The sequence below is a fragment of the Hibiscus syriacus genome, unplaced genomic scaffold, assembly GCF_006381635.1.
Source record: "Hibiscus syriacus cultivar Baekdansim isolate YM2019G1 unplaced genomic scaffold, ASM638163v2 tig00111745_pilon, whole genome shotgun sequence".
NCBI lineage: Eukaryota > Viridiplantae > Streptophyta > Magnoliopsida > Malvales > Malvaceae > Hibiscus > Hibiscus syriacus.
The window spans coordinates 27,086-44,521 of NW_024063168.1; the positions used below are offsets into that span (position 1 = coordinate 27,086).

General features: G+C 35.0%; 3 protein-coding genes across 5 annotated transcripts; 1 reads left to right on the top strand and 2 right to left on the bottom strand.

Annotated features, from left to right (window-relative positions):
- The first annotated feature begins 1,172 nt into the window (after window positions 1-1,172).
- On the top strand, window positions 1,173-4,014 carry LOC120169068 (bifunctional nuclease 1-like). The gene is made up of 11 exons (XM_039177294.1): window positions 1,173-1,303; window positions 1,552-1,873; window positions 2,010-2,180; window positions 2,273-2,322; window positions 2,460-2,516; window positions 2,608-2,673; window positions 2,766-2,840; window positions 3,235-3,353; window positions 3,440-3,531; window positions 3,669-3,733; window positions 3,845-4,014. Exons 2-10 carry the CDS (start codon window positions 1,570-1,572, stop codon window positions 3,728-3,730), a joined length of 996 nt encoding a protein of 331 aa, XP_039033225.1. The 5' UTR covers window positions 1,173-1,303; window positions 1,552-1,569; the 3' UTR covers window positions 3,731-3,733; window positions 3,845-4,014.
- A 1,696-nt stretch (window positions 4,015-5,710) lies between these two features.
- LOC120169119 (inositol-pentakisphosphate 2-kinase-like) lies at window positions 5,711-12,178 on the bottom strand. Of its 3 annotated transcripts, none has more exons than XM_039177339.1 (8): window positions 11,725-11,829; window positions 11,399-11,602; window positions 11,138-11,285; window positions 8,362-8,402; window positions 8,130-8,240; window positions 7,324-7,929; window positions 6,779-6,981; window positions 5,711-5,998 (listed from the first exon to the last, which is right to left on the bottom strand). In XM_039177339.1, the coding sequence occupies exons 1-7, from the start codon at window positions 11,827-11,829 to the stop codon at window positions 6,823-6,825; spliced, it is 1,374 nt and encodes a 457-aa protein (XP_039033270.1). In that variant the 3' UTR covers window positions 5,711-5,998; window positions 6,779-6,822. The 3 variants fall into 3 exon arrangements, with proteins under 3 accessions (XP_039033270.1, XP_039033272.1, XP_039033271.1); XM_039177341.1 differs by lacking the exon at window positions 5,711-5,998 and adding an exon at window positions 11,939-12,178 and having other exon boundaries at window positions 6,823-6,981; window positions 11,725-11,834; XM_039177340.1 differs by lacking the exon at window positions 5,711-5,998 and adding an exon at window positions 11,939-12,178 and having other exon boundaries at window positions 6,823-6,981; window positions 11,725-11,843.
- A 2,984-nt stretch (window positions 12,179-15,162) lies between these two features.
- Window positions 15,163-16,908, bottom strand: LOC120169034 (bifunctional dihydroflavonol 4-reductase/flavanone 4-reductase-like). The gene is given in 7 exon segments (XM_039177266.1): window positions 15,163-15,400; window positions 15,492-15,684; window positions 15,780-15,939; window positions 16,018-16,212; window positions 16,532-16,701; window positions 16,783-16,870; window positions 16,873-16,908. Coding segments are annotated over 7 exon segments (1,080 nt in total).
- Between the last annotated feature and the right edge of the window lie 528 nt (window positions 16,909-17,436).

Consider the following 17,436-nt stretch of genomic DNA (forward strand, 5'->3'; position numbering starts at 1 on the left):
AACGAGAGCATTATCCAAAAGAGTGGTCGTTTGACTGAGGAAATGGTTAATGGCTTGATTCGGAAAACTTTACGCTCGCAGCGGTGTTCAGTCGTTAGTCGTTACTGAGGAAACAAGGTGGGTAGTTCTGGCAAGTGGTTGGTGGAAGCTAAACGTTGATGGAGCTCGCAGATGTTCGTCTGGAATGGCTACTTGTAGAGGGGTTATTCGAAATCCGTCTGCGGCTTGGGTGAGGGGCTTCTCTAAGCGTATAGGAATTTGTTCGGTGCTTGATGCAGAGCTATGGGGCATCTTCTTGGGGCTGCAGATGGCGTGGGAGTGTGGCTTCCGACAGGTCATTGTTGAGTCTGATAGTAAGGAGGCTGATGCATTTCTTACATGTCGGAATATGGGAGATGGAAGTTCCACGATGATACCTCATATTTTTGAGCTGATTGACCGGGAATGGAGGTTACGGTTTCGTTTTGTTCCAAGGGGATGCAACAAGGTAGCGGATGGTCTCGCGCGTTTGGCGTGGAGCATGAATGAAAATTTCCAGCGTTATACCGATGCACCTGAGCCTGCTCTGGCGCTAGTTCAGCTTGATGCTGCTGTTGGCATAGACGAGTAAAGTTGCTGTTCTTCGCTTGCACTAAAAAATATATATATATAATGTTATTATCTCAAAAGAATATTCTAATTGAGATGGATCACTATCAATCTAAATTTTATTAAAATTTACAGAATTCTCTTAAAAAAATGATACAAGTAAAATATTACTAACTCCTAAGACCATGTGTTAAACCAATTCGTCAAAGCAATAATGCAAACAACTTGTTTTAAAATTTTAAAAAATCTATTTACAAATTTAAATATTTAATACATCAAGATAGTTATACTACATACACAATCTGATCCTTTAATTATACACATGATATTCAAGTAAGTCTGTCTATGTTATGAAGAGGTCATTTGCTACGTTATACGTTTCTCTTTCCTTTTTGCTGTTATTGTCATTTTTTCTTGGTAAATTGAGAAAAAATGGAGGATCAAAATGAATTACAAACAATTGAGGAATTAAAGTGGTAAAATAAATATAATTAAAGGTTAAATCATAATTCACGACAAATAATAATAAAATACAAAGGAATCTCTTATCGTCTGCCAATCTCTGATTCCTTCGCTGATTTGCTTGCTCTCCATTTTTTGAAGCTCTGTTTCTCTTTTCTTTTCCTTCTCTTCCCCACCCCCATTAATCGTTTTGAATTTGATCTTCGAAAAGGCTTCTTCATATTACAAGCTTTGTTGTAACTTACAAAGATCCGTAATTCTCTATGTTGAAAATCGATCATTTTGATTATTCATCTATATAGTAATAATAGTTCAAGTTTTGATTTTTTTTAATTAAAAAATTGAATTGATGCTTTAATTCTTATAATTGGACCACCCGCGGTCTTCAAATATGTACATATCTTCTGATCTCGTTTTTGGATGGTTTTACTTCATAAATTGGGTGGCACGGTGAATTCCCCATAAAATATTATAAGGAAATTACGATAAATTGGGTGGCAGGTGATAGAAGAGGTAAAGATGGTTTCTTTGCAAGGACCGGTGATTTGCCCTGCCGTTCGTAGCAAGCAAGTTGGTGTCTATACGTTGCCGTTTAATGGGCCTTCTCCGAGGGCAAGATTGCATGGAAGTGATTTATGGGGTTATAGAGGGATAACTGACGGAAAGTGTAAGCCGCGTGGCGTTTCCGGTCACCTGAAGCTACGCAAGTGCAACACCACGGTGCAGTGTATTTTCAGTTCATCCTCAGATGGGAATGGAAGCATGGCTGAGAATTTCAATGAAAACAATGAAGATTATGTTAATTCCAGTGTGGTTGAGGCTGGTATGTGGATTCTAAGCCAATGATTACTTCATTGTCGTTTTTGTCTTGTCGGGTCTTTGAATTCGATATAGAAAATTGTTTCTTTTTATGTAGATAATTGTTGATATGATATGTATGTTGTGATTGTTTCATATAGTTGAGGTGAGGAATGGAGCTGGTGGATTTATGATCAAAATGAGGGATGGTAGTCATTTAAGGTGTGTCCATAACTATCCCCAAGGCGGGCATATGCCGGATTATGAACCACATCCTGCCATCGTTCTGAAGATGGAAGACGGAACCGGTCTTCTTCTCCCAATCATTGTTTGTATGTGACCATCTTTCGCTATCATCCGACCATTCGACTCTTTTATCAGCTTTTATGTTCACGTTTGATTTCGGTTATTGTTTTGATTCCAGTGGAGATGCCGAGTGCATTACTCATGGCAGCAGTGTGTAATGTTCAAATCGTATGTTTTCATTCTGTATCCCATTGAGTAGGGATTCTTATGTTTCTGGCATGTTGGATTATTGGATTTGAACTTGCGAGTCGCTTGGTTATGTATTGAATGTGAATGCTAATATATGTTTAGATTATTGTGTGCAGTCTAGACCTACTATGTATCAAGTAGTAAAGAACATGATTGACAAGATGGGCTACTCGGTATGATTCATTTCCATCTCCATATTTGGACTTGTCTTCGCTCCTTTGTGATCCGGTTGCGAATTCGTGATATCGTCTCTTGTTTTTGCAGGTAAAACTTGTCAGAGTTACTAAGAGAGTGCACGAGGCCTATTTTGCGCAGTTGTATCTCACCAAGGTCTCTTCCACTATTAGCACATTTTTTGACATGCAACGCTTAGATATTCATGTAGAGAAGTCTTCACTGAATCATGTTGGATGTTCTCACAGGTGGGTGATGAGACAGAGTTGGTCACTTTTGATCTTCGGCCTTCAGATGCCATCAACATTGCTGTGAGATGCAAGGTGCCTGTTACGTGTTAGTCTCTATCTAGTATAATTCCGATTTTCTGCCAAATGGCCTTTCGAGCATTTGGCTCGATTATATCTGTTTTAGAATTGCATCTGCTAGGTCATCTATTATGAGAGTCTAAGGTCAACGTAATGGTCCTTGTTGAAGCATATTAACATATTTAACTAGTGATTGTTTTGACACATGGCTTTAAATATTGCTAAAAGTATTTTCAACAGCTAAAATGCGTAAGTTGGTTCATATTGTTAATTGATAATATCAAAGACTCGTCATTGGGGAGAAAGAATACCAAAGACACGGTTTTGTATTGACACAAACGTCTATACCAGTATTAAATTCCTACCTAAGATGCGAGTTTATTGGAAGCCTACTCGATGTGTTGTGCAGGTACCTATACAAGTGAACAAGTACTTGGCATACAATGATGGTATGCGTGCAATTGAAGCAGGGAAGCTGTCGATGCAGTCCCCAGCTTCAGGTGACTTATTATTCACCGAACTGGATCGGTTAGTCTTGAAACCCCAGCTGCAGGAGATTCTTGTTTATAAATTTCCAGACCTACAATGTAAGATGCTTTACTTTATGGTTTCAGGCCGAGTGGTCAGTATTGCCTCGATACGGAGGAGTTCAACATTGTCTCCGACTTAAACAAGGCTGTTAATCAGGAGCGCTACAAGGATGCTGGTACGTCCCTCACTTTCCCCTTCATCGACTGTCAAAAACATCACTCTTAGATTATTTAATTGTGATCCAAGATCAAGTGAACTTTATTTGTTCGACTTATGTTTAACATATTTAAGATTATAATACCTACCTGACAGCCGACTTGAGAGACAAACTTGGCGAGTTTCGTGCTCAAAGGAACTTGAAGAAGTATGCATAACAGGTGATGTTAGTAACTTGAATTAGGTTGAATCTTTAAGGTGTGATTGTGTTCGTATATCAGTCTTCAGCTCCGGTCAATCGAAACGATAACAAGTTCTTAGTTTTGTCACAGTTGTTGCGTCGACAACTTCAAATGTAAATAGGAATTATTGTTGGAAGCTGATAAACTTGGTGGTGGTGACATGCAACGGCGAAACAATCAGTTCAGCTATATTTATGGCTTCATCTGCAAAATATGTATTTAATGTAAATCTGTGAATGTATATATGTACATATAAGAAAACGGGTATGTAATATGTTTTAATTAAGCACGTTGGTTAAGGCTTTATCAATTCATCATATATTTATTCTGAAATATCGAACTAAATTGTATTTAAATATACAATATCTGAAACTACAAAACAACATATATGCAAATATCCATTGCTATCCCTAGAGGAGTAATTACAGCTGTCACTGCCCTACACGTCTTCCACAATGAGTGGGGTTAAACAGTAAAAAAGTCATTTCTGTATATAGCCACTAATTGAGACTTCCAACAGAACCGATATTTAAATGTACAGAACAGAGATTAATAATCGGAATATATTAGGTTTAGATCACAATAACTTTAGACAGTTTAGAATGTCATAAAATTGGCGGTTAAATCACATAATCTTTCCGGTCCAACCATCTCTTACATCCTCCCTTCATTTCCAGCCCCTAAACTCATACTGGCTATGCATGTCTTCAAAATTTCTTGAACTTCAATGATTTTGACTAGGCCGACTCCTTCGGTCATGGCCACTGTAGTTTTTGATGGGTCATAGATAATACAAACTGCATTTACCTAGTGCCGGGAACTTCGGACCGAACAGCTTTACTGACAGGGTTGTAGAGCAGCAACAACACGACTTAAGAATTCTCACTCATAATGACCTTGAAACAGTTTTGAATGGAACTTACCAAAATAGCAGTACATCCGACTCGCACCTCTTAGAATAACTCCAAGTCATTAAGGAAAATACTTTCTATTGCTAAAAATGAAATCATACAATACACGACCTTGATTCTATCAGCTCTATTCCTTGAGTTTCTAAGTACGACTTAGCAGTGTTTTCTATTGTGCGGAGAACAGGTGCGAGTCCAAATACAAACTCGGCGGTTGCTCGGAGCTGAATGGGCAAAACTTTTATACCATTCACTTAGGTCCTCTCAAGCCTTCAACTTTAAACTATAAAATTACGGTACAAGCAAGCCTTCACAACACAACAGTCCCAAAACGAGCATATTCTTAAGGACAAATAGCTTCGGTAGAGATGGATATTGAGCAACTAATGCAAAAGTTCTAATTTTAAACTAATGAAGCTGGGACCTGAAGTGCAAACTGTTTTAGTCTACTCAAATATTTGTGGCTAATAACTCCAGCTGCGCAGTAATCTTCATACCAATGAAGCTGAACAGTAATAAACAACATTTAAGTGTTGAAAAAATACCTGGCAAGCCAAAAATGTGTTGAAATTTCCGACATAGAACTCTAGGAACCTCCCTCCAATGGTCCACGCATTTACACCTGTCATCTCCAGCTCTGTTTGGACAAAAGGTCTACAGAAGTCCAATCAAGACCAGCCAAAGCTGAATAATTTCAGTTAGCATAAACTTCAAATTAAGAATCAGAATCATGTATTTTGCACATATCCAAAACTTGGTTCTTTTTTAACAATCCCAAAACATGGTAGAGTTTTCATTACATGGTCATTTCCTTAAATCATTTGCTTTTTCATTTATATTACTATAGTAAACACGCGCTGAAGATATCAGTAAAAAACAAAAGGACGACAATGCTTCTACAGTCCAGAACGAAGCACACTAAAAATGAATGCAAACATTTATGTAAACTGAAAATCAAGCTCCCCTTCACATGATTTTAATTTTCTTTCAATCATAACTCCAGCTGTTTCTATTAGAAAAAAAGAATGGAATTCACAACTACACTTTCAATAAAAAAATATCTGCTTTGATTAGTTTCAAAGAGTGCATTTAAGATAAGTCTGCCAATAACTTCAACTTTCACCACCACGAAACCCATCAAAGCTTCACTAAAAACAGCAATTTTAATATCAAGCTGTATGAATTAATTGGCTGTTAGGCCTCATGATTTTAACGGTGGTGAGTAGTTGACGGTTGATACATCATTTCCCTGTTAGCCCAAACCTTGCAGTCTGTCATTTTCTCTTTTTCTTCTACTGTAAAGCTCCCACGGGCAAAGGAATGTTAACCAGCACTCCTGAAACCAGATGATGTGCATGTATGGTAAGCATTACATCTATATAACGTTTTGAGAATGCAAATGCAATAACTCTTTCAAGTATGAAGAATCACCTTTCTAAATTATACTAGCGATTTGAAAACTGAAATCAGAAGCAATATACACAGGAAAAGTTGGGGTTCAATAGCAAAATGTTCCAAAATAACCCCAGTTGGGTGATTCTCAACAACTTGAAAAGTAAAAATGAAATTACTTCAGGGGTTGATATTTGATAAATAGTACAGCTTTTTAAGAAAATGATAAATTATCTACAGGCTAAAAAGAGCAAAGTATGGGAACAACGTTTCTGGTAAATATCAACTATACTATGATAAGAGTGAGACAAACTGGATAACAAGTTTCAGACTGATGCATAGTTTATCTGATTTCAAGGAGATCCATGTTATGTTGGGCGTTCTAGAACAAATTGGATAAGCACTCCAACCAAGTCCCTCTCATAGGCAAATCTAATTTAAACCAGTAATGATAAAATAAATAAGTAAACAAATTTAAACCAGTAAATGCAACTGCTGTGAAAATAGAGGACCATTTGGTTTCCACAAAAGAAGGTAAATTAAAAAGAAAGAAACAAACTAGCATAATATTTAAGCAAAAGATGCAGCAATAAAGTAGTTTCTCAAAGGGAAATCCAAAAGTTCCAAAATGGGGTGAAGGAAGAACATGAGCCTAAGGATGAGTAATTCTCATCTTCACTCCTACAACAACAGTTTAGGAAACATATAAAAAAAATGCACTTACCAGTACAATCTTCGGTAAACAAACTTTCTTTTAAGGAACATCGTTTATCTCAATACTTCTTCATATGTGTCCCTTCTAGCAGCTTTCTCTGCTTTATGCTCAGTTTTTGTCCTCAGACAATAGCAGTTAACAATCTTCTTATCTAACTTGTAATAGTCCTCCATTTTCGTCAAAGGTTTCAAATCCAGATCAATGAAAAACACCTAGAGATTTGCAGCTTAGATAAGATATACATGTAAAATGAGAAGAAAGCAACAAACCTTGTCATAGAGGACTTCGATTTCATCCCCAAAAAAAATTCCTTATTACATTAAATCAGGGAGCTATATGATATTTTTTCTAGGTTTGTTACAAAGATTGAGCAAATTAGTAAAGCCTCGAATAAAATATATAATTGCAAACATCTCAGAGAATTTTGAACAAGACCAAAGTATATCCCCAAAAGCATTTCAAGAGATTCCTTTTCAACAGATATAAAAATACTAAATACACTAGTTTAGCATTAATAATGGACAGTGAGATGCAACTGAAAATGGCAAGCGTACCTTGTACTCAAAAACTTGCTTAGTTGATCCTAGATATACAGTATTGTGAGAAGATTCTGATAGCACATCTCCGTCTTCCATTGGTCTAAAACTAATCATCATACTACAGTCCTTTACAGTTGCAGCTATCAGATAGTCCTTCACAATCTTTAAACTTTCATCCAAAGTAATGGAGTGCAAAGAAGGATAGCGGTTTGATAATTTGTCTTTACTCAATTCTCTACAAGCCATACAAGGTTGAGAAATTATGTTATAATAAGCATGAATTGCCCCTTCAATATCATAAGCATCGAGCTTCTGCACTTCAAGAAGTTGATCTAGTACTCCAGAAGTGTAAACAGTCTCAGCAACAAGCTGTATAAAGCTAGTTTTGCACAGGCCATCATCTGCCTTAATGACATCCTTAAGTGCATCTTCAAAGGCCTCGCCAACCAGGACAGTAGTGTTGCCTGCACCTCCACCCAATCCCCCGAATACAATCGAGCCATTCAAGAATACACGGAAATTGTTCTGCGGGGTGGCATATAGAGCTTCAATAGCTTTACATATCCTGCATGGGGATCTAGAAAATAAATCCAGTGGGTTATATTCACTGTATTCTGATATCTGCAAAAAAAAATTTGAAATGTGAGATTTACTAAGTGAGAATAAATATCAATAAAGATGACATATTAGCCCTCTGGGTGAGAAAGTGGCTAGACCTGATAACTCTTCTCTTCTATGTGGACATACTTAGAACCTCACCCGCGCCCCCCCCCAAAAAAAAAAGAACACACTAAATAATAATATGAAGAACCAAAAGTTACCTCTTGATTATGCAACTTCAGTTCTTGGTGCATTTTAAATCGAGTTGTAGTTCTTTTAACAACATTTTCTTCAGATATGAATCTTGAGACTGGGAGAAATCCACATTTGGGCTACTTCATCGAAACAAATAGTAAGTAAAACTTTAGTAGAGCGAATGAAAATGCATAATGGACACAAAAAAGGTTGATGACACATATATTGATGGAGAAAAGGCAAATAAAAGATATCCACCTTTATCTCAACTGTTATACATGGTCCACCTTTAAGAGTACCTGAAATAAAGAAAGTGCAATGATATGAAATACTAATGGAGGCTTTGCAATATTGCATAACCTAAATATTATATTTCAATGGAAACCTAGTTTCATTGTTTAGTTAGATTTAGCTATTTGTAATTTGACATGGGAGCTAAGTTCCAGCAAAACAAAAATGAGGAAGAGCGTGTAAATGTCAATGAGCTCTTCTCACACTGTTGGATTTTCCCACATAAATGCACTGCATAAGTGTAAGTTGGCATTTAACAATCTACAGTTAAAACTCTATAAATTAATAATGTCAGGACCGGAGAAATTTATTAATTTAGAGAGTTATTAATTTATCGATAAATTAATAATTATTAATTTAAAGAGTTTTTAAGTAATTATACTGTACATACCAAACAAAAAGGCAAATTAGTCTATGCCTCTTAGAATTACGTTGCAGCGAACCTTGGGACTCAACGTAAATTAGTAACTATTGTGTTCATATGCATTGGAAATCAATAATGACTTTTGAAGTACAGTAAATGTAAACAAGAGGAACAAATGTGTTCAATGTATTCTTAAGCAAGTTTGGCATATATAAATTACATGAATGTGTTAGAGTATTCAAACCATATCTCACAAGATGGCTTCTCATCTAAAAGGTGTTGCAAAATCAACTATGTCAGATCAAATACGTAAGGAGTTGTGTGAGTACAAGAGAGATAATCCTGCAAGCACACAAAAAGACTTGCAGAGATGGCTTGAGGGAAAATTTCAGTTGAAAGTTAGTCAAGGAACAATATCAAACACACTTAAGCGGTCAGATGACTATCTCTCTGTTGACATAGAAAAGGGAAGAGCAGAGATCAAAAGACACAAACCAGCAAAATATCCTGACATGGAGAAGGTTGTTTATGAGTGGTTTCTCCAGCATCAAGAACGTGTGAATATCACAGGAGAATTAATTTTGCAGAAGGCAAGAGATACAATGAAACTCGTGTACCCTCATGATGATTCAGATTTTAACTTCTCTATAGGATGGCTTGGGAAATTCAAGCAGCGACAGGGCATAAAGTCATTTCGTCGTTTTGGCGAGAGTGGGTCTGTTGATGTACAAGACATGGAGAAGAAATTGGTATCGATTCGGGAGAAAATTGATCAGTTCCCTATGAAAGATGTTTTCAATATGGATGAAATTGGGTTGTTTTAATAGGCTACAAGCTGATCATTCACTGGCAACAAAAAAACTTGAAGGAAGAAAACAAGATAAAAGAAAGCCTAACGGTAGTTATTTGTTGCAATGAAGATGGCTCTGAAAAAATCCCTCTATGGATTATTGGGAAATATGCAAAGCCTCATTGCTTTAAGAATGTCAACATGAATAGCTTGGATTGTCAGTATCGAGCTAACAAAAAAGCATGGATGACTAGTGTGCTTTTTGATGAATATGTTCGTTCATTTGACCAAATGATGCATGGTAGAAGAGTTCTACTTGTGGTGGATAATTGTCCAGCACATCCAAGAAATATTGAAGGGCTAAGAAACGTTGAGTTGTTCTTCTTGCCACCCAACATGACATCAAAGATTCAACCTTGCGAGGTTGGGATAATAAAGAGCTTTCAAGATGCATTACCGTAGAAGGTTTTACCGCAAAATATTGGAAGGTTATGAGGTGGGACAATCTGATCCAGGGAAGATAAATGTCCTTGATGCTATCAATTTGGCAATCCCAGCTTGGACGATAGATGTTCGAAAAGAAACAATAGCGAATTGCTTCCGACACTGTAAAATTCGTTCAACTAGTGACGTTGCAAGAAATTTGGATGAATCCACTTTTGATGAAGAAACTCAAGACCTTGAGACTATGATCAATCAATGTGGCTATCGTAATAAGATGGATATCGACAATCTAATGAACTACCCAGGTGAAAATGAAGCATGTTCGGAGGTTCAGAGTTTAGAAGATATTGTGGGTACTATCATTGAGAACAATGCAGAGGATGACGGCGAAGATGATACGGTGTCTTTGGAGCCTGTTACGCGAAAGGAAGCACTTATGGCGTCGAACACTCTTCACAACTTTATGATACAATACAAAAATACAACACCTGAGCTATTGGATGCAATAAGAAAAGTTAGAGATGAGCTCCAAATAGACTTGAACTTTAAAGGAAAACAGATAACTATTGAATCATATTTCAATAGAGTGTAATATATTTTTTTTTTTAGTTTCTATGAATTATTAATTTATGATTTTCTTGAGATCAAAAATTATAAAGGGATCTAACGAAAAATTATTATCTTATTATTTTATTGAGTTTTTCAATTTTTTACATTGGCCCAAGTCGGGACTGGACAAATTTATTATTTTGGAGAGTTTATTAATTTACCGAGTATTAATTTAAAGAGTTTCTACTGTAATTAAGAAATCACAATAAGAAAAAGAAGGCTAGTTCGCTCAAGTGCTTTGGATGTACAAATTTCCATGTAGACAATCTAGAGAGCTAAGTCCTCTCCCTAACATCAAACTCTATCCGGCAAACATTTTGTCACCTGCATTCTAGTAAAGTCTGCTACAAATACTTTTGCTCTCATAAGGATAAGATCGGAAAGTGGCTATAAACCTATCTAATTAAGCTTTGCTGAACAGTATTACAAAGTCCCATCTTCTGCTATTTACAAGAGTGAGAAAAAATATATCATCCTTTAAATTTGTAAAAACATGAGAAATCGCATCAAACTAAATCAGGAAAATACGAAATTACCATTCATAAAGACTGAATGATCCGAAATTATTAGAACAGAATCACGATTCACATCAACCTGTGATGAATCAATTCGACAAGCAGGCCGGCGGCAAGTCACATTCTTCTCAACAGACAGGAGGAATTCCTTAGTCACATGAACACGCATCTGCCAAGCTCAGGACCAAACGAGTTAAGTTTCAAACATAGGCAATTAGAAAGCACATAAAAAAAAGGAAATCAGAATTTTGATAAGCAGTACATATATCAATTCGACTGTACCCCGGCATCGACATGTAGTGGGCCTAGCAATGGGCTCATTACATGCTTGACGTAAAGCTGCTGTACAATCTCTCGGTTTGGCCACACCAATAATTCCTTATATTCTCGCCAAAGAAGCTGCTCATGTGCTGTTAAACCTTCGTTTTCGTGAACTCTACTCTTGCCTTTACGTTGTGACTTCTGTATTCTCATCACTTTCCCCATCTTATTATCATATCAACAATATTTCAAACGAATAAAAGAAGAATATAAGCAAACATATATTAACAATTTCAATTTTTGGATAAATTCAAAATTCAAAAGAAAAAATTATCGAATTAACTTACAAACGCGGAAGATGATCCAGTGTATGCGAGAACAAGATTAGCAGCTCCTTCACCTCTATAAACCCAATCAACCGAATCCGCTTGGGCTAGAACCACTTTCTCCATTTTATCTACGGCGGCTACGATTCGTTAATCGGTGAAAATTAACCCAAAAAGAAAACTAAAAGGCAATAGAAAATTCAAAAAGGACAAAAACTTGAAACGCATCGGATACCTGATCGGAAAATCTGAAAACAACGTAGAGGAAATCAAAATCTGTAAAAAGTCGAGAAATTTAAGAATGGGTTGATAAGAGAAAAAGGGGCGTTGTAGCTTATCATCTCCTTCGTCTCGAGAATTAGAGCGCGGCTTTACTTTTAATTTTTTAATGGAAAATGGCGAGATTGTAATAAGTAATAGCTCAGTTTTTAGTTGACTGTAAAACGAATGAAGAACTTCTTGGCTGTATCGGGGAGATCAGTTGATGCAAAATAATTTGAATTCGATGGGTTTTTGACCCGATTTGATTTCATTTCTACAAGCTTCATTTAAAATTTCCAGATTAGGATTGAAGTTGGGGCCGTGTTTTGATCATGCAACACCATCTCAAAAGGTTCTTTAATCTTAGGGTAAATTTTTTGAAACTTTCATTTAGGTCCTATTTTTATAATTTATAATACAATCCCTTAACATTTAGTTTGTTTGTAATATGATTCTCGACATTACACTATCGTTAGATGATGCTGACGTGACAATGAGATTATCGTTTGCAGCTATGAAAATTAGGATAAATTATATAAATAGTCACTGAATTTTTCAGGAGCTTACATTTAAGCCCCTTAACTTTTAAAATTTGTAAAACAATCCTCAATTTCATTTTAAACCCCAAATTCCAAAATAATTTAATTACATTCTAAATACCAAATTCTAAAATACTTCAAAATAATATTGAGTTAACCAAGATTTCATGTTAACCAAGATTTATATAAATTTCTTTTATTTTTTTTATGTTTTGATTAAGTTGTATTCAGTGAAAATTGATTGTTATTGTTCGATTGAGTTCATTTACAATTGAATAGTGGGGTATGCATGTGTAAATGACGCTTGATGGTATTGGATATTGAGTTCTAATTTCTTATTGTTTTTTCATATTGTGTTGCATGTGTATTGGGTACTGAGTTTGAATAAAATATTGTAAACATTGATGATATTTAAATATTGGTTGTTGAGACTTAAATGTGAAACATTTTTTCATGAACTTAAATCTATAAATTTTTAGAATAGTAACAATCAATTTTCACATGAACTATACATCATTTACACATGCATACCCCACCATTCAATTGCACATGAACTCAATCGAACAGTAACAATCAATTTTCACTGAATACAACTCAATCAAAACATCAAAAAAATAATATATATATAAATCTTGGTTAACTCAATATTATTTTGATTATTTTTGAATTTGGGGTTTAGAATGTAATTGAATTATTTTGGAATTTGGGGTTTAGAATGAAATTAAGGACTATTTTGCAAGTTTTAAAAGTTGAGGGACCTAAATGTAAGTGCCTAAAAAGTTTAATGATCATTTATATAATTTACCCTAATTTTTATAACTGCAAACGGTGATCTCACTACCATGTTAGCGTCTTCTAACGACAGTGTAACGTCGGGGACCATATTGCAAATGTACTAAATGATGGGGGAATGTATTGTAAGTTTTAAAAGTTAGGGGATCTAAATGAAAGCTTCAGAAAAGTTTAATGATCATTACTATACTTTACCCTTAATCTTAAAGTAAATTACAATATTAGTCCCCTAACTCTTGTATTTATTTTAATCATCAAATACAAAGAGGCTTCTAGTCTAGGAATTTGCTGATTTTTCACTAATATCTGTATGTTGGTTAAATTGTACAGCACCCTTAAATTATAGAAAATTGATTGTAAAAAAGTTGAACCCGTTAAACCTTGTAAACAAAAAAATCACGTGCTAAACAGCTCAACCAAACTAAAGATTTGTCGAAACTAATATTTAATTAAATTATAAATCATCTTAAAATTATGTAAAATCATTATAAAATAAAATCGAATTTATTTTTTTTAATAATCTAAAGTGATCATAAGATATTTAAAATTTTTCTTTGTATATTGACAACACGCACTCACCCTATAAACATAATTAGGAGTGTTTTAAAAAAACCTGAAATCGTTAATCGTAATCGTTAATCTGTATCATTATATTTAACAGGTTAATTAACTAAACCGTTAATACTAAACGGTTTCGATTAATCGAACCGCTAAAAATAATGGTTAACGGTTAAGGTTTCGGTTACGAATTTTGAGAAACGATTTGGTTAACCGTTAATAAATTAAATTTATAATTATATTTTTAATTTATTTATATTTTTACATAAATAACTTAATATAAGTTTCTATTATTTATAATATATATACATATTTAATAAAATTTATATACAAATAATTTCATATATTATTTTAAATTTTTTATTTCTTTGAAAATATAGAAACATACTTACATCAATATAATTATATGTTTATTGTTAGGTACTGAGATATTCGGAGATGTACATACTTATATCGGTGTAAGAATGTGTTAAGTGCTACACTTTTTTATTTTATTTACTTACAAAGTTGTAAGTATTTGTTAAGTGCTACACTTTTTTATTTTATTCACTTACGCCGGTGTAGAATGTGTTAAGTGCTACACTTTTTTATTTTATTCACTTACACCGGTGTAAATATGTGTTAAGTACTACATTTTTTTATAGTATGAATTATGAAAAAAATTGACAAATAATTGTAATAGGTTAACAGTAGATTAACCTATAACTGAACCGTTAATAACGGTTAACCGTTAGCGGTTAATCGTTTCTTAACAGTTAAGTTAATGTTAGAAAAATCTCATAACTGTTATAACGGTTAATTGATTGTTTAGGCTAAACAATACTGTTAACTATCCATGAACCGCCCTAGATATAAGTATTCAAATTTGAGTCCTAAAAAAATTTCCTTTTTCTATTAATATCAGTAGATCAATTCTAAAATTAAATTAGAACCGTTATAAAACAGTACAATGTTTATCCCTTAAATTTAAGTTCGTCTCTTAATATAAAGTCTTGCTATGTCCTGCTATTAACTTCAGAAAAATGTTTTTGCAAACTTAAAAAAGCACTTTTATTCATAATAAATTCAATCAAACCGGAGAAATCAAGAGAAATCTTCTAATTTTATTCAAATAAAATCAGAGACGAACATGAGATCTTATGTTAAAATAGATGATCTCTCTAAGAAAACAATAATTTCAGCAGCAATAATATCTAAATCTAATCTCATAATAAATTCAATCAAACCGGAGAAATCAAGAGAAATCATCCAATTTTATTCAAACAAAATCAAAAACCAACATGAGATCTTATGTTAAATAGATGTTCGTCTATCTTTTGCCATTCACCATTCTGTCAGTGGAAGTAGAGGTGCTCCCATTGCCAACCTGGTCAATGGAAGCAGGAACACTCGTGTTAATAGGAACTGGAATCAAACCCTTGGCTCGACATGTCTCGACAGCTCCTACAAACATGTCCTCCAAACTGTACTTGAACTGGAAACCCAAGTCCATCAACTTTTTTGAACTAAAGAACGCGTTTCCCAGGTTTTCATCTGCATCTTTGAACCTGAGCATGCACCAATAGCATTTATATGATTAGCCATCCCAAGGACGAAAAGCGATAAAATTGAAGATTTTTTTTATTGTAAGTGGGTTACTTTGTAGGAACATTGTACTCTGGGTATTTTTCTCTAAGCATATTGGCGAGTTCAACGATGGTAGCGGCATGGGAGGAGCATATGTATCTGCCCTCAGCTTTAGGGTTTTCGAACAAGAATAAGTGAGACATGCAGAGATCATCCAAGTGAACGAATTGCCCTTGCCTAATGATCGAGTAATGAGCTTCATTCCCTGCAATACGTAAGCTCTAGAATAATTAATATACCATATATACTTCTTCCGACGACTGACGAGATAAACTTGTTTCCATGAATAACAGTGCGTACCAGTAACTGGTGAAAGGCCTGTAATCAAGCTAGTTGGCATTGATGGCATGAGAAATGGACCAATGACGAGAGTTGGGATTATAGTGATGAAATCCAAGTTATTCTCCACAGAAAACTTCCAAGCAGCTTGCTCAGCCAATGTCTTGGAGACAAAATACATCTAGAAACCAGAAAGAAAGGGATGTTAAAAACAGGGTTTGGGGGGGAGGACAATTTAAATATGGTAAAAAGAACAAACCCATCCAGTCATTTTCTTGGCGTAGACGAATTCCAAATCGCTCCAATTACTTTCGTCGTAAAGGGGCTTTTGGTGTTGTTCAACGTTGACAGTTCCAGCAGATGATGTGAAGACCAGCCTTTTAACTGTTTTTGCTTTCAGGCATGCTTTCATGATGTCCAATACTCCATTTATGGTTGGCTTTATCACTTCATTCTGTAAAAATCTCAAACAATAAAACTTACTAACTTGTTATTAGCATGGACCAAACCCAAATTTGTATAAAAATAGAAAGAAAGAAAGTTATATATCATCCTTTTTCATATACCTTGACTTCCCTAATTGTTGATTCCATATTACATACAGGGACCAAACCCATATTTGTATAAAAATAGAAAGAAAGAAAGAATGGAATGAACTTGTAAAATTCTACGAATTGAAAATAGATTATTGGATACATAAATAGAAAGAAAGAAAGAAAGAAATGAACCTAATTGCATACATAAATACGTAAACAACTGATTGAAGACCAAACCTCAGGATCCTTGGATTCAAAATCCATTGGAGTGGCAACATGGAACACTCCACAGCAGCCATTAATGGCTGCATCAAAGCTTCCCTCTTCCGATAAATCAGCTTTCCACAGAGTCATGTGGGAATTGGTTTTTGGCAGATCAAGCAAATGCTTCACCTTCTTCACGTTATCTGTTATATATAAAGAAAAAGAATTTCAGGGAAAAGTATACATTTGAAACATGAATTATGGCCGGAAAGAAGGAAACGAACCGGGGTCACGGACGGTGGCTCGAACTGTATAACCATGTTCGAGGAGCCTCATGACGAGCCATGATCCAATGAACCCGGATGCTCCGGTGAGGCGGTGACACAAACGATTTTAGATTCCGACCCCATTGCTTTCTAAAGATGGAAGTGGACAAACTTGGATTTGATTTTAGCTTAAAGCAACTCCTGTTCTCCATGTATGTTGTGGTAAAGTTTGAGGGTGATAGCCTATATATAAGATTTGGACGTGTGCATGTAGGTGTAATAAAAGTCACGGTGATATGGAATTTAGAAGCAGAGGACTTTCTAATTCATTCACAATTCTTGACGTGTAGGTCCACTTAACAATGCTCTCCCAACGCACGTGGTTAACTCACCGTTCCTAACGAACCTCGTAAGTTGGACAGTTGGTAACTATTGTTTTGTCGCATCATCTATATCAAAACTTCATACAACCCATCACTCTGGGATTGATTGACTGGTGTTAGATGCGTTCGTATCTTTTAAAATTTTAAAATTTCCTTATAATTAAAATTTTTCTTTATATTTTATATTGGTTATCTAATTTCACACTCTCTAAAATTTTATAACTCTGTACCCCTATAATTTTTAATACAAATTCTTAAATGCACACCCGGACATAAATTTATACTTCCG

Bases quoted from the DNA above. Each gene is read 5' to 3' on its own strand.
- LOC120169068 (XM_039177294.1), top strand. From the start codon at position 1,570: ATGGTTTCTTTGCAAGGACCGGTGATTTGCCCTGCCGTTCGTAGCAAG. The intron at 2,674-2,765 runs GTCTCTTCCACT...ATGTTCTCACAG, and splicing joins CGCAGTTGTATCTCACCAAG to GTGGGTGATGAGACAGAGTT. The intron at 3,532-3,668 runs GTACGTCCCTCA...CCTACCTGACAG, and splicing joins GGAGCGCTACAAGGATGCTG to CCGACTTGAGAGACAAACTT.
- LOC120169119 (XM_039177339.1), bottom strand. From the start codon at position 11,829: ATGGAGAAAGTGGTTCTAGCCCAAGCGGATTCGGTTGATTGGGTTTAT. The intron at 11,603-11,724 runs GTAAGTTAATTC...TATGATAATAAG, and splicing joins CTGGATCATCTTCCGCGTTT to ATGGGGAAAGTGATGAGAAT. The intron at 6,982-7,323 runs GTACGCTTGCCA...GCAAATCTCTAG, and splicing joins AGCAAGTTTTTGAGTACAAG to GTGTTTTTCATTGATCTGGA.